This window comes from Chelmon rostratus, chromosome 14 (genome assembly GCF_017976325.1).
Source record: "Chelmon rostratus isolate fCheRos1 chromosome 14, fCheRos1.pri, whole genome shotgun sequence".
Taxonomy (NCBI): Eukaryota; Metazoa; Chordata; class Actinopteri; order Chaetodontiformes; family Chaetodontidae; genus Chelmon; species Chelmon rostratus.
This window is the reverse complement of record NC_055671.1, coordinates 8971532-8988098: the sequence shown is the minus strand read 5'-3', so window position 1 is coordinate 8988098 and position 16567 is coordinate 8971532. Positions and strand designations below refer to the sequence as shown.

Here is a 16567-nt window from a genome sequence, read left to right as displayed (position 1 = left end):
GCAGGGTACCCTCTGTCCAGGTCACCAGTCTAGGGTTAAACAGGTTTAACAGGGTTAAAATAGTGCATGCAGACAGGCTATTCCCACCCACATTAACCCCTAAGCGAGTCGTCAGTGCACCTAACCTAACTAGTATGACTTTAGACTGAGAGCACGCTGGAACTGTTAGGGGAAAACAGAGCACCTGGATGAAACCCACACAGAACATGCAAACTCCACATGGGATGGTACAAGTCAGCCTCAGGAGGATTCAAAACAGGACAGAACAGAGACTAGCTAGAAAATGGGCATGACTTTGACCTTTGACAAAAAAGTATCATTTCTTAATCATATTATATATTATTCTGCTGTGTGTTGTTATAATAGATGGTATCTCACATATACTTTGCTGACTAATGTCACTTTACTTGAGACAATACTGCATTATTACTTTAAGTAAAACATTGGTGGGTACTTTATGTACACTGCCTTGTCATTTTGAGAATAATTGCTCTTGTTTGCTTTCTATTACCATTTCTATTCTTATTTTTATTGTATTTTTTTCTACTTTTCTTTGTTTATGTGCACTTTCTGTCCCCTACACTGTATTTTATAATGCTTTCAGCACAGATCAGGCTCCACAGACCGGATCTGAACGTCTGGCGGTGACGTCACCGACAGGGCGGGGCAAACATTCCAACCGCCGTCTACTTTTGTCTCTACGTGGAGGAGGCAGGACTGCGAGCTGGACGCTGTCTGGAATTTCAGGCGCACCGACAGTGAGTACCAATTTCCTGGCAACTTCTACACCAACGACCGCTTACAGCTAGAGTTTGTCTCAGTAGCGTCTTCTAAAATAACACCCGTGTCCTAATCTTTCCTCTCTGTGATAGCCGTTGTCCTGTGTTTGAAGGGGCGGCTTCGCAGGAGTAAACAGGGATAGTTTCCTGCCCACAAAACTTGCACGTCTGTCGTTAGCCGGCTAGCTTTAGCTACACCTTCACTGTAGCGCATTCGTCCTCACGGCGCTGTGTAGGTCTGAACTAAAGCAGTATGCTCAAATAAAGCAGTCTCACTTTCCTTTAATTTGTGAGCAGATAACTAGACGAAGTAATTACCACTCAAAGTCATAGCTGTGGTTACTATTAACTCCGCATAGGTGCAAGTTTCAGCAATTTTAGTGTGTCTGTGCATGGATCCTGGCCATGTTTGCTTCTATTGCTTCATATTTGTGATTAAGGAAAAATGTCCCGATAAGAAGCAAATAAGTCACAGCGCTTCAGCACACCGCGGTTCACCGAGGGATGCTGCAAGGGTGGAGTCTGCACTAATTGTTAAAATGTTCCCGGTTTGTCCTTCTGATGACAGTTCACGTTTTTTTTTCTTGTTGACATTTGGTGTGATGCCAGCTCAACTCTAAAAAAAACAACAAAACAAAACCAAAAACTTTCTGCTGTATAGATCCACCCCTCCCTCTCTGTGCCGCATTTCTTTGAACCAGTGTGAGACATCTGCAAAGTGGACTTTCGCTCACTTTAAATGATCTGGTGAGGCTGATCCTCCAAAAGACATTACTCTTATACAGTCTGTGTTAAAGTGGGTGTTACAGTTCACTATGAAAGGCAAATGTTTTAACACTGAAACGAGACAGGCTGATTAGTTGCTCTGTGTTTTTGAGCTCGTGTCAAACAGTGGTTTATGTAAACTAGTTTATTGCTCTGAGTAATTTCCCAGATTTTTCCTGCCCAGCCATCTGGAGCTGCTGCTCACTTACATCTGGGATCCCAGTTGTGGATCACTGTTGGGACAGGGTCGAACAAGAATGCCCAATAGTATCAGAAAGGCCCACATTTGTGCTTGAGAAATGCTGTGACTTGGAACAAGAAGTGTGTTGCGAATACAGTCGCTCATCAGTGTTCCCATTCCTTGCATTGCAGCCGTTTGCTGATGATTCTCGACAATGTTGTTCAGTATTTCTTGCCTATCCTGGGTTAAAGTTTCTGTTTTGCTTGTGTGCCGACAACTTTGATAAGAGATGCTGTGTGTTTGGGAAAAGAGGTTAATTTGTTACAGACAAAAATATCAGGAATCAGGAGACAAAGTATTGTTCATAGGGTCAGCAGTAGGCAAAAATGCTGTCTGCACTTTATGGGAAAGAAAAGAGCTGTGATTCATTTTAGCTCTGTGCCTGTCATTAACCTGATTGGTGTGGTCAAATTGCCCGTGAACTTGCATGTGTGGTATGAACTGTGCTTCACAACAGCTAAAGTAAAATGCCACTTTCCCTTGTGCATGCTGCAGAACCACGTGAGAACGCCTGCTGTAGGTGTTTTAAATACAGACATTACATGCCTGATGTTATCTCAGTAAAGACAAACCAGACAGTCAAGAAGGGTGAGTGTGTTTACCGTTTGTGCGCATGAACAGGTTGCCCCACTTTCTGCACCGTCAGGATTTTAAACAGGCGCCTTGACTTTGATGGCAGTGAAAGTGAGCGAGTTGCTTATTAGTTGCACTTGTCTTTGCTTACTGTGTTTTTGTGCTCCTCTTCACATGTTGTAGTTTTGTAACTTTTAAACAAAAGTGTGTTAGCTGTATGCTTTTTTTAAGATAATCAGAAAGCACTGTCTGTATAACCCCCTGAATTTATTACTTTGTGAATACAAAATGTTTTAAAGTTTGAATGGAAAGCACAGAATATTACATTGACTGCCTTTTTTTTTTTTTTACTGTTCTTCTGCTACTAACACAAAAATAATAGTGTAATGAGTCATTAATCTCTACAAAGAAATTCTCTCTGTTTGTGTCGCTTGTTGGGGTCTGGGGTCAGACACATAAAGTGGCCTTGGAATAGAGAGGGATCCAGTGTCTTGCTCACAGGCATGCGTCATGCTCGCATGAGGAAAGGGGGTACTTCACAGTGACTGTGTAATGCTTTTCTTAAGTAATTGCTAACCCCTGTGGGTGTGGTTACTTACCTGTAGCATAAACAGCTTAACTGCACCTCCATAACCTGCCCAATGACATTCTTAAATTGGGGTTGGTAGGGATTCCTGTGGTAACACCCTTGCTAGCACAAGCTTCTTTGATGTGCTGCTATACAGCTACGGCTATATCCTTTCATTTGGTGAAAAGTTGTGTACTATCGAGAGCAAGTTGTAAAGTTTAACTGCTCACATTTCAGGTTACTGTCAAGGGACCATTTCGTTTGAATATTTCCATGGTGATTCACCGTATATGCTAGCTTGGTGAGCTTTTGTAATACCAGTTTTAAACCCAGCCCAGGGTGTTACGGTTGCAGCTGGACATGATGTCAGAGTTGTGTAAACTCAACGTACAGCATTTGTTGTCGTCGCCTTACCTGTCAGTATGGCCGTGCTTATCTTTTCCGCGCAGCCTGACGAGGAAATAAAGGGCTGGTGTTACAGACAGTTTGGTGTTTATGAGTCAGTTTGCCTCACATCTGCAGGCGATTGTGACTGAGTAAAAATGTTCGTATTCTTGCAGAGTATGTTGGGTGTGTGCGTATGAGCTTGACCACACTTGGGAAGAGTGCCCAAATCTATTTGTGTGCCTCATATTTCCCATGTAACTGTGTGGATGAAACACTGGCAGGACGGGGTGTGTCAGCTCCACACATTTAACTCAGCCATCTGGGAACAGCCCTCTGCTTTAAATTGACTGAAAGATCCATCAAAGGCGATTGTAAACAGCGTCAACGTGCTGTTTTTGGCTTGACAATTAAAGCTGGTGCTTGGAAAGTAATACTTGTGTATGGGGGATATCTAGTTGTAAAGCTGTAAAGAGCAAGAGGACTGAGAGTGGTGAATTATATTAAAGACTACAAAACAAGTCCAGTTGCTCTTGTTTTGCTACTGCTAGATATCACGTGACCTGGATAATGAAAACGTACATAGATGTGTGTAGGACTTGCATGTTTTTATTTTATGTTACTGCATCCGTATGGAGCATTTTATTTTTCCTCCTTATGTTCAGTCTGCACTTCAAAGTTGCAAATCTGGAAATCTATTCAGAGTATTTTTTTGTCATTGCATTTATTAGTCAAAAGTATGGCGGCATCATTCTGATATTAAAACTCTTGCACTGCAGCCAAGCACTGACTGATTTGAACTCTATCAGTAGTGTTGATATGCTTTCAGGCGTACATGAGCTGAGTTTGCTGTTGCATTTAATTTGAAGAGTGCAGGAATTTTCTCTTCTCTCGAAGCGCACAGTCCAGCTGTCAAAGACAGCAACTGTCTTTGGGGCCTGACACTCTGAACTCATTTTCTAGCATTACACAGGATTTATTGCCGTGGTTTGTGACGGTGATTACAAACCCTCTATTCTTCTGTAGCAGCAGTGATACGACGCACATTTGTCCGTTGCCATCTGTGCCCTTGCTCCATGTACTTAACCCCCTTTCTGTTTCCACTCTCCCTCTGTCGAGGGTGTGACTGGGGCTGGCAAAGACGTAATGTTTGTCGGCCCTTATTGTAGCTGGGCTGACTTCAGCAGCCACATTTCACATCCTTCTGGAGAGAAGTTAAATATAGCAACACTGGCATCGTCATTTTCCTAATCGTTTAGTCAGGAGTTTGTGCTTGCCCCGATTTAGTGTTACTTTGTGGAAGAAAAACACCCTGTTCTCTGGGCTTCATGGAGTGGCATTTAAAAGCATCTCTGTTAGTGTTTGTGCTTATCAAAGTGACAAATGTGCCCATATCATTGTTGTTCCCTAGAACAAATTCTCTACTGTTTTACAACTCATTAGACAACAAGCACATTTTTGAGTTTGTCGGTCAAACTGTTATCATTTTCATCACTTTGTTTTATTTGTAAGTGCAGCATTAAAGGAACTGAGTCACATCTCGACCACATGGCTACTGTTGAATCATCGTTCATGAATACTATTAATAGTTTCATTCATGAAAGAGGATGCACGGTTACTGGACTTTGTTTATCTGCTTGAGTGTGTGCCTGTGAGGCTACTGTGGCCACAGAAACACTGGATGGCTGAAAGTACTCAAAGGAATTCACCAATTCAAGCTTTTAATAATTATTACTAATAATCAGACGGGTTATGATCCATTTGACTAACTCGACAGTCAACTAATTTCTTAGTACGGTTTTAAATATGCGTTACTGTGGAAACCAGAAATGGCCTTGCCCAGGATTTCTGACTAATACACAATGAAAATCAACAATCTGTACTTTAAATCAGGAAATGGGAACACTTTTCTGCCTGGAAAAATCTGTGATCTCTAGTTAACCACAGTGTAAACCTCATCTTTGTTTTCTGAACACTTGTGTTCGAGAGGAATGCCACCATACCAGTTTAGCCATCGAAAGCGAGGCCGTACACTGCTCACCTCTCTGTAAGTGAAGCTCGATCTGCCCAGGCCTCATGCATTCCTCTGCCACTGCGGAACGGGAAGGAGGTACTCAGAGGAATTCCTTCTTTTCAGTGATTTTCAGATGGTTGCGTTGCCTCGGAGGAGTTCAGAAACACAGTTTTCAGTCAAGCAAAATAACTTTCAAAATAACTTGAGTCTCCTGGCTATAGTCTTGTTGTCTGATTTTAGTCTTTACACATTTAAATGATTGTTTTCTGCTGGGTGAGGGCACTTATCTCTGCTCAAATGTTGAAATATAACCCAAACAGAGTCATGATAAAAGAGGCTCAAGGTCCTTGACGTTTCAGAGAGGCAGCCGTCACAGAGGGCTCACAAATATTCCAGATGTTGCGTTGTCACATAAAACTGGATGGACTCTCCATCACTTTTCATCACATTACAAGCTCAGTTTTTGTGAAAGAATATTTAAAGACTAAAATCAAATGATTGAATTTCATTTGTAGAACAGACTAAAGGGCAAAAAGAGATTACAGTTAAAATGGTCAGTATTGGAGGATTTGGACATTCTGTTTCAGTAAACAAATAATCAGAAAGGGTTGTATGAAACCCCCCTGTAGACAGGAGTAGTCTCAGATACTCTGTTTTTTTAAGCACAGGCTCATTGCTTTACAATGGAGCTAACAGGAAATTACTTTGATTATGGGAGAGAAACATGCTTGGAAAAGGAAAAGAGCTCGAGCGAGAAACTGCAGAGAACTGTAGATATGATCAGCAGGGGCGGGGATCAGCAGGCATCAGTGAGGAGGCGGGTATATGAGGTACAACTTTAAGATTTTTAGATCTGACAGAAGTTACCTATGGTCCTTTTGTTCTGCCTGGAGTGGAAAGGTCACTTCGTCCGGAGGCAGAAAAGTTGAGGCCTGTGTCTGTGATCGATCGGGCAGCGAGCAGTGAGATGATTGACTCAAGTTAAGGGCGTTGAAGGCACAGAAGGTTGCGGCAGTCTGAAATGTGGTTTGTGTGAGGCTGATGAAGATTTGGTTCCAGTTCAGTCTTTTGTCCTGTGATTTTTTTCTCCGCAGTCTCACCTTTCTCTGACTGACCACCTCAGGTCAATCACCGTAAAATGTCTGGAAAGATAACAAAGGAGGAAATGGAGGAGATGAGAGAGATCTTTAGAAACATCGGTGAGTAAAAGCCATTTTATCACGTCTGTCATTAGTTAGAACAAAAATAATCATGTAAGCCAAATATGTGCTAGTTACAGCTTGTTAAAAGTGCAGACTGTTATTTCTTTCTGTTTTATATCACTGTTACAGGAGTTTTCAGCCTTTCCATGTCCTGGTGTCAAATGGTCTAACGCTTCTTTTTGTGTTTCTATAGATCTGGACGACGATGGGCATGTCTGCGATTTTGAACTCAATGAGCTCCTTAAAAGTGCCGGCCTTTCTATGCCTGGATACAAGGTCCGAGAGATCATCCAGAACCTGGATCGTAACAATGATAACAAAATCAGCTTTGAAGAGTTTTTGTCGGTAGGTTCGGTGGAACTCACCTTCTGTTCTGAGCTTTTCTGACTGTGAGTTGGTCTTTGTTTTCTCTTCTGCCTACAAGCACCTCGTCCCTCCCGAATGGAGCCGGTATGCAAAGCAACTTTTAACAGCTACATGCACGACAGAGTTGAAAGGCCTCTAGAAACCACACAGACATACATACTCAAGGAATGTGGAAGTGAGATCAGCAAAGTAGCGTGGGTATTTTGTTTCAGCAGTGATTAGGGAGCAGTCATTTAGGGACGGCAGCCATTCACAGGGGGCTGCTTCTGGTACAGGAGTGCGAGGCTATACCAGAATGTCCTGAAACAGTGCTTTGTTTTTTCTAATATTGTTCAGATGTCCCATTTTTGCAATGTGAGGCACTCTTTATGGTTACGTGATGCCAGTTTTCTGCAGTTCAACTATGTTCTTTTGTCAGTGAGTGAGTCAGTTATGTCAACAACAACAACAAACCTTTCAAACAAGATGCATTACAAATCAGGATCTAAACATTCAGGACACTGCTTCAGTTGGGCAAATAAAAGCACAATAAAAGTAAAGAGACTGCAATCCACCTTAATTAAATATAATCACTATATTGATGACCATGAACATAAATAACATGCTTGATTTGGTAAAAGTGAAATAACAGGACATGATTGAACTGGCAAATAGTAACAGGCTTTTTTAAAACAATGAAAAGATTAAAAGGATGTCACTGATTCTGCAACCCTTATACCTTTTTTTTTGTAAATGATCTGTTTAAAAAAATGTGTACACTTATATAATTATGTCAGTGATGTTGGAGGGGCGTTTTCTCTGTCCTTTAGCAAAATATGTCAAAAACAGCCTCATTTTGTACAGAATTTGTGCAGATAATCACTAGTGTGGGCCCAAAGACCACCTAAATTGATCATTTGATTTGATTCTTGTGATTTTGCAAAACTTGGATTTGTCTGTTGCAATCTGTTATACTGTGTTCATATGCTGGCGGGAAGGGGAGGACCATGTGGAACTTCCAGCTGCTACTAAACAGCATTGTTCCATTGTGTTAGTTATGTGTGTGTTCCATTGCAAGGTTTTCATAAAACACCCTTTTGCAAAGTATGTTCTTAGGTAAAGATAACAACCCAAATTTAAGGCACGGGGAGTAAATGTGGATATCCTCTTTTTAAAAAAAAAAAAAAAAAAAAAGCTTTTTGCTAATTTGCAAATTCAATGAAAATCTTGTTGTCTATGAAAGGTCATGATTGTGTTTTTGTGGTTACCTCTTTTACCTAGAGCAGCCAAAAAGTGCAAGGTGGCACCTTGTGACTCTTGTGTATGTTTGTGGTAAATTGTGCTGTGCTTTTTAAACGAGGCTCACAGTGCCTGGCTGGATAGCTCATTGTGGTCACGCTCAGCATCCGTGGGGCTGAGGTCACCGATGAAGCAGAGATAGCTTCAAGTTCAGGAAATATCACACATATTAGCATAGAATGTGTATTGTCAAAGCAGCATTGTCTGAAGCGGCTCACATGCTGTGTATTACTGATAAGCCACATGCAGTATGAACTCACACTGCAGAGCTCTCTACGGTCTCTTTAGTAGTTGTTAAGACAGCTTAATGTTTTGAGCTAATTATTTAATATTGGGATGTGGGGACAAGCCTGAGGATGGTGTTTGTGTCAAGGATGATAACAGCTGTAGCGTTGGCGGTTTAGTGTTACTGTTGATGACACTAATGACTTACTCGCACTCACGCACTCAACACTGTAGTACTTAGATGTGTAGTGAGGGCACAGTCTCACTTTAAATCACAACAGTGCACTTAAATGCACAACACAACATCAGTAGCTTTTCTGAACCTGTCAACGTGACCTCTTCCTGGATCATTCATAGATGTTTGTAGATGTTCAGCTTGTCTTCTCAGCCCTTTAGCTGCGAGGTTGGTTTTATGTTTTCACGCCAGTGAGGAGGAACTCTGCAACAAAGAGATATACAAATCAGCAGGCACTTTATTAGATACACATGTACATAAAGTAACCTACGTAAAGTCTGTTTTTATGATGCCCACATTGTTCAGTTTTTGTTGACACTGTCATAAAGGTATTATTTAAATTTTGTTTTCACATTGACGTTTTGTAACACCTCACCTTTAACTATGACTTTAGTAAGGAACATACAATTAAATCAAAAAAAAAACAAACCCTGAACACTATTAACTTCATAATGGCAGAATTTATGGCAGAGCTGTTGTGTGTTCATGTCAGGAAAGAAAAATAAATTTCATCCTAAAACAACAGTGTAGGATTTTGGCGGCACGGTGGTGATTTGTTCTTGAGTATTCTCTGGTCTTGTTGTAGATCGTGCAGGAGCAGAGGAGCAGTGAAATTGCGAAAACTTTCCGCAAAGTCATCAACAGAAAAGAAGGCATCCTGGCTATTGGAGGGACATCTGTGCTGTCAAGTGAAGGCACACAACACTCGTTCTCTGGTAATGTCTCCTTCCTCTCTCCAGTCACTGCTAGTGTTTGTCATAAACTGTTGACTTTGTACCCTCTGCGCTTCAGCTACAGATGCCCCATTTACCATTGAATAAACCCATAATGGACAATGTAACTCACAGAATTGGGCCATTATGAGCGATACTGTCACATTATATTGTTTGTATTTAGCTTTTAACTGATGCCTGTATATGATCACCATTCCAGAGGAGGAGCGATATGCCTTTGTGAACTGGATCAACAGTGCTCTGGAAAAGGACCCTGACTGCCAACACGTCCTGCCCATGAATCCCAACTCAGACTCTCTCTTCACGTCTGTCGGCGACGGTATAGTCCTCTGGTGAGAGTTCCTGTTTTCACTTCAAACTAACAACACAGCTCCTCCCTCCCTCACCTGTGAAATAAATGTCAAATGCCTGTGTCGCACTCCTCTTAATGTTGTGATCACAAATGTCAGCCTGTATTGGGGTAAGTCAATCAACCACAACGACATTCTGCCTCACATTACAGAGGAGATATTGATACTAATACAGAACTATTACATTCATTAGAATGAAAAATAAAATAAAATATTCATAAATGGTTACATATTCTTGCATGTCTATTTTGCTTTTTGTCAAATCACCAGTTTAAGGACCACAAATGTAAGTTGAAAGAGAAAATTATTTAACAACAACTTGATCAAAATTGCAAACACTGCTGTAAAGGTAAATCATATTGGGCTGATCGGCAGTTAACATTTCACAGCTAAAAAGGTTGTAAGTCTTGCAAGTAATCACCAGTTTATCATGTTAGTTTTTAAATTAACACAAAGCAGAGCTGAAAAGTGATATATGTTTCTTATAGTATTGCCATTTTGTCTAATTGTTACATGTGCACACTTCCACTTTATGATGCATTTAACATCACAATGAGAGGCAAAATTTGTAAAAGGTTTTAATGAGGCATTTTAGCCCTTTGTTAGATAATATATATATACAATGAGGGGAGAAAGAGATGTGTGATGAAAGGGACAAAGGTCCCCAGCTGGACTCCGGGGAAATTGCAATTACACGGTCGCAATATTGAACAGCTTGGCCGCTAGGAAAGTTGCATTCTGGACACCACGTTCCTTAAAGAGTTCGCACACTTTCATCTTTTGCCAACAATGAGTATTTGGGTTGCTGTCTTTGCCTTGTTTAACAATGTCATTAATGTGGTTTTGGACGTTTGCACAGCAAAATGATCAACCTGTCAGTGCCAGACACTATTGATGAGAGGACTATAAATAAGAAGAAGCTGACACCGTTTACAATACAGGTCAGTTAAATTAACTGTTTTCAGGGCTGCTATTTCTCTTAAGGTGGTATTTGAATTTTCGCACAGCTGATGCTTTGTACCTTACAGGAGAATCTGAACCTGGCCCTGAACTCGGCTTCTGCTATTGGCTGCCATGTGGTGAACATTGGCGCTTTGGACCTGAAAGAGGGGAAGCCTCACCTGGTGCTGGGCCTCCTGTGGCAGATCATCAAGATCGGCCTGTTTGCTGACATCGAGCTCAGCAGAAATGAAGGTACAGGCCACAGTTAATAGATCCATTACATAACACGTATTTGAGTCTGTGATCCTGTCACTAGCGTTTCCTGGTCTGTTGTCAAGTAGCTTAACTGATCATTAACACTCCTTGACAGCGCTGGCAGCATTGCTGAGAGACGGGGAAGCCCTGGAGGACCTGATGAAGCTGTCTCCAGAAGAGCTGCTGTTGCGCTGGGCAAACTTTCACCTGGAAAATGCTGGCTGGCAGAAGATCAACAACTTCAGCTCTGACATCAAGGTGAGCCTGCTCACTAACACTGAAGCCAGTATTTAAACACTAGCTGCAGGTAGTAGGTAGTATACTCAGTATGAAAAGTTTTGGTTCTAAGTTCTTTGGGAGATGTTTGTTTTTTCACTTGTTCATTTCCGTGCATTTCTCTAGTAAGTCGCTCCAACAACACGCTTGTCTATCAGCACACTGGGCCTGGCAGTGCATGATTATGTTTGAACAAACTCACTTAAATATCTGCCAACACTGCTCCAAAAATGGTACTGACTGGGTTGCATCTTTCAACTGTCAGCCACATGGAGACGTGTGTGTAAGCATATATTATGTACACACTTTGTGGTCAAAAAGTGCTTTTGTTTCTTTGCCTACTGCTATGGAAATTTAGATAAATAATATCAGTTATTATGTCAGTTGTACTGTATTCGTTTGGAGGAGATTGCACAACACTCTCAGGCCACTCCATAAATCAACGAGGCAGGTGTACAAGCTACGGCACCTGTCTGGTTATATATGTATTTTTTTCTCACTCCATGTCTTGCTTGACTATCTTGTACGTAGAGATCAAAAGTTTTATGAGAACTTTGCTGTTGTTTTTGCTTTTTGTTAATTCTCTGAAATGTAATTTTGAAATTCATTATCAGTTTTCCTGTATTTTAATTTCATAGCTGATACTTAATTTATGCCAAATGTCGTGTTTTATTTAAAAAAATCTAATATCAATACAGTACACAACATGTGGTGAAACCCAAAGCATCTACTGTAAATACTGCATATAAGCAGGTGGTAGACAACATACAAAACATGCAGTAAGAGTTGCTCACAAGCAGTATCAAGCTTATCAGTACCTCACTTGGGGTACAGCTTTTTAATGAAGCAAAAATTGCAGGTATGTTCCACAGTGGATTTTGCGGTTCCTTCACTAGTACAAATCTAATTGTTTTTTGTTTGTATTATTTTCCAGGACTCAAAGGCCTATTTCCACCTCCTGAATCAAATCTCTCCAAAAGGCAACGAGGAAGACCAGCCACGCATAGACATTAACATGGCAGGCTTCAGTGTAAGCGCCGTGACAGTCAGCACTCGCCGTTGAGTATCTCCACCACATGGTAACAGCTGTACGGTGTGTCTGATGTGAGGCTGTGGTCTGTGTGTTGTTCAGGAGAAAGACGACATAAAGAGGGCAGAGCTCATGCTGCAGCAGGCCGACAGGCTCGGCTGTCGACAGTTTGTCACCCCAGCTGACGTCGTCAGCGGAAACCCCAAACTCAACCTTGCCTTCGTGGCCAATTTGTTCAACAAATATCCAGCACTGACCAAACCTGAGGGCGAAGACATCAACTGGGGACTGTTGGAAGGTGGGTATGGTGAGAAGAAGTCAGTTTTTAGATTCAATTGTTAACTTTTAGAATTTCAGCTTCGTAGTTTTTACACATACCTGCTAGCATCCATGTCTGAAACCATCATGGAGGTCCACTGGTGTGTTCGTTATTAACAAATAAGGCCAAAATACACAAATAACAACCAGAGAGATGCTCGTTGAAAAAGATTCTTAGTTGTTTTCAACTGTAGAGTGAATTAGGCTTCGGATCTTGCCCCTTGTTACCTAGTCTCAAAACTCCAGAAACTTACGTAATTCTATATAAAATGAAATATTCGTGACTGGATGAGCAACTAAGTTAAAGTTCAGAACTATGGGAATTATTTATAAAGAGTTTAACAATCAAAAACTCATCCCTACTAGTAAGAAGCTGTTCTTTGTTAGCTAACTGGTAACTAACTGGCCTGCAGGCCAGACAATGTGACTCCTACTGGATACATTGATTAGCATGCAGAACATATTTTTATATTAAGTCAGTAATGGCTACCAGATATTTTGCTTGTATAGCTAAGAGAGTACTATCAGACATATTAACCAGGCCTCTTCAGTTCTGATGAGACAGACAAGCCGCATATTTAGAAATGTACTGAGACCTCCAGAACGGTCGCCAGCTATGTCACTTGACATCCCCATAAATCCCATGGTCCTCTGCTGTCTAGGTGAGACACGAGAAGAGAGGACATTCCGAAACTGGATGAACTCTTTGGGAGTGAACCCACATGTGAATCACCTGTATGGGTACGTACCACAGACAAATTACTAGAAGACAGTTAATCTCTCCTCTGTACACACTGGCATCTGAAGAGTCCTCACACTTGTTGGGATCTTATATTCTTCTCTTTTATCTTATTTAATTTGATGTTTATCCAACACAATTTTGTCTCTTAGAGACCTACAGGATGCCATGGTAATCCTTCAACTCTACGAGAAGATTAAAGTGCCTGTGGACTGGAACAACAAGGTCAACAAGCCGCCTTACCCCAAGCTTGGAACCAACATGAAAAAGGTAAATCAGATTCCTTTTCAATGATTTCAAGCTGAGAAATTGAGAAACAAAATCGTTTTGGCTGTTTTAACAGCTGTTTCATTTTGTGCCTTTAGTTGGAGAATTGTAACTATGCAGTGGAACTGGGCCATAAAGCCAAGTTCTCCCTCGTTGGCATCGGCGGGCAGGACCTGAACGAGGGCAACTCTACCCTGACTCTGGCAGTGGTGTGGCAGCTGATGAGAAGGTAAAACACAGCTACATCAGGATCACTTCAGAAAAGAACAAAATAGAAATATCTTTGAAATGTTAACACTGCATCCCATTTTTGATCTACAAGAAACTACGTAAAACGGCCTGGGATGCAAAGCGTGGCCAAGGTTTGGATTGTGTGGTGGATTTACACTCTTGGATTCTCTGGTGTATCTTTTTTTTTTAATGTTATAATGAAAACAAGTAAGAGCCAAGTATTTCTCTGCATCAAGGTATATAAAGAACTAACAAATGACAAATGAGGGCCTTCAAATGTATTTTTCTGGGACCAGGAGACTTAAAAGTAGATTACTATCAAGGGACTACTGAGCTTTTCCTAAGAGGGAAGAAACAAATCAAAAGGCTCTGGTTAATTTTGTACATGACCATGATGCTAAATGAATACTGCTGCCTCCGACAAACCTTCTGTTTTTCAGTCAGTGTGTCTCTGTGTGATATTTTGAAACACTACAATCACCATTGTCTTCACTGTCAGATTCATTGTGAAAACTCTGTATATTTACTGTAAACAGTTTCAAGGGATTGGTAGTTGGTAACTTCTATTTCATGCCAGTGGTGTTGTTCATGTGTGTGTTCCTCCAGACTGAGACCACATTTCCATAAACTCAGTTGCCTCCCTGTCACAAAGGATGTGTGTTGACACATTTAGTAGTTCCCCATAATTCATTTGCTTTGTGTCAGAGTTCGCAATGTTTGAGTGACCCAAAAATCACAGTGAAGCATGAATCTGGGCTGCAATTAAGGTTTGGTGTTTGTTCTTAAAATGCAAAATTAGAACTCAAGTTTCTTCTGTGGTGTTTTGTTTTTTAAATCATATGCATAATAAACACGCTGCCCCTCCGCTCTTTCAGATATACGTTGAATGTACTGGAGGAACTGGGGGATGGACAGAAAGTAAACGACGACATCATTGTAAATTGGGTGAACAAAACTTTGGCGGATGCTGGAAAATCATCTAAGATCTCGAACTTTAAGGTGAATTTAAACCTTTATTGATTCTTTTTTATTCTCGTCTTTCTTAACTTTCAATCACATCTCATGGTCTTCATAAGCCAGTAGTGTGTCCAGTGTCAGCTATGTGATAACGTGTTAAGATATGGGGGCATATGACGCGTCATTTCTCTGACTCAGCCCCTATTTGCTGATGAAAACCATGATATGTGGTTGAAAGCTCATAAAAAGTTAGCAAGCAGGCCTTTGAGCTTTGGTCCATGTACCGTTCCCAAGGTCAAAGGAGTTCTGTGTTTAAATTTCGTGATCAGGACAAGAGCATCAGCAGCAGTTTGGCAGTACTGGAACTGATAGACGCCATCCAGCCCGGCAGCATCAACTACGACCTGATAAAAACCGACAACCTCAGCGAAGACGACAAGCTGGAGAACGCCAAGTAAGCTTTTTCTTTGACAAACAGAGAGCAAAGCCGCAGTTACTTTGCCAACTGAACAATTTTAAGACAGGTCAACCTTTTTGTTGTTCGTAGATACGCCGTGTCTATGGCGAGGAAGATCGGAGCCCGTGTCTACGCTCTCCCGGAAGACCTCGTGGAGGTCAAGCCCAAAATGGTGATGACAGTCTTTGCCTGCTTGATGGGTCGGGGGATGAAGCGGGTCTGAGACACTGGCTGGGATCATTGTGACACTTACCAAAGTCATACCCACAAGCCATTATAGTTTTGAAAGAGCTCCACAACTGAAGGAATGAAGAATGTTTTTTTTGTTGTTGTTGTTTTTGAATGAGAATAACACGAGGTTTTGAAGTCAAAATTTGCATGTATCCCTGCCTCTTTTGAGGTGTCTACCGAAGAAGTCCTCTTATTTAAAGTGAGTCAACAATACTAACATTTTAAAGAGATGGGTCACCTGTTACAGAGGACAACTTGTTACTTTCAATATGCAGAAGTTTTGATGTATAAGAATGCTGTTTTTTTTTGTTTTTTTTATGCATATTTCCAGCTGCAAGGTTGTTTACATATTTTTACTCAGACTGATAAGTAAATTATATCCTTGACTAAGCAACACACATTCCGGAATACCATATATACGAATAAATGCTTGACAAGGTAATAAGAGAAAAAAAAAGTTAGAGGCAGGATGTTTAGGTGCAGCACCTGGAAAATACCCAAACATTCCCTCGTACAAGCTTGTCTTAATAACTGGCACCATCAACTTCTACATATCTGTATACAGAAACCATACGGTCAAATTATAGTAATGACCAGCCTGATGTGCTGTCTGTATTCTTGTGCTCGTCATTTGTTTGTGTCTTGGGATTATGATTTAAGGTAAATGCTGTTTTTGGGTGTCCAGTCATTGTTGTATTGTTTGTTTTGTTTGTTTTGTTTTGTTTCATCTGTTACGTTGGATGAGGAGCAGGCTGACTGGACTGTCCTGGCTTCTGCTGTGCCTTCCTCTTGTCTTAAAGACAACTTGTACTCACGCTAAGGTTTTCCCTTTTTTCTATTGTATTCAACATTACCAAATATAAACAGTAACTTCATTCCAGGTAGTTTCACAATATTCTATGACAGTGGCCAAATTGTATTTGGCCTGTTTGTCTACTCTTAAGTGCTTGTAACAATAAATAAGAATTTGAAAAACTGCTCATGTGTTTTAACTTTGTAGTTTCTGGAAAAGGCTTCTTCCACTGAAATGAAGCTCTGCTGCTGTTATCCTGAGTAGTTTCAGTGGGTCAAATATCCTGATGTGGTGTGTTTTAACTTACATAGTTGATCTGATCATAAGTGGCTGCTTACAATATATGTTGCATCTCTT

General features: G+C 41.0%; 1 protein-coding gene across 2 annotated transcripts; it reads left to right on the top strand.

Moving 5' to 3' along the window:
• Window positions 1-628: 628 nt before the first annotated feature.
• LOC121616910 (plastin-3-like) lies at window positions 629-16394 on the top strand. Of its 2 annotated transcripts, XM_041951779.1 has the most exons (16): window positions 629-758; window positions 6419-6523; window positions 6720-6871; window positions 9217-9346; window positions 9564-9696; window positions 10574-10655; window positions 10743-10908; window positions 11027-11169; window positions 12122-12217; window positions 12320-12515; window positions 13198-13276; window positions 13427-13544; window positions 13640-13770; window positions 14648-14771; window positions 15059-15183; window positions 15277-16394. In XM_041951779.1, exons 2-16 carry the CDS (start codon window positions 6463-6465, stop codon window positions 15407-15409), a joined length of 1869 nt encoding a protein of 622 aa, XP_041807713.1. In that variant the 5' UTR covers window positions 629-758; window positions 6419-6462; the 3' UTR covers window positions 15410-16394. The 2 variants fall into 2 exon arrangements, with proteins under 2 accessions (XP_041807713.1, XP_041807714.1); XM_041951780.1 differs by lacking the exon at window positions 629-758 and having other exon boundaries at window positions 6188-6523.
• The last annotated feature ends 173 nt before the right edge of the window (window positions 16395-16567 follow it).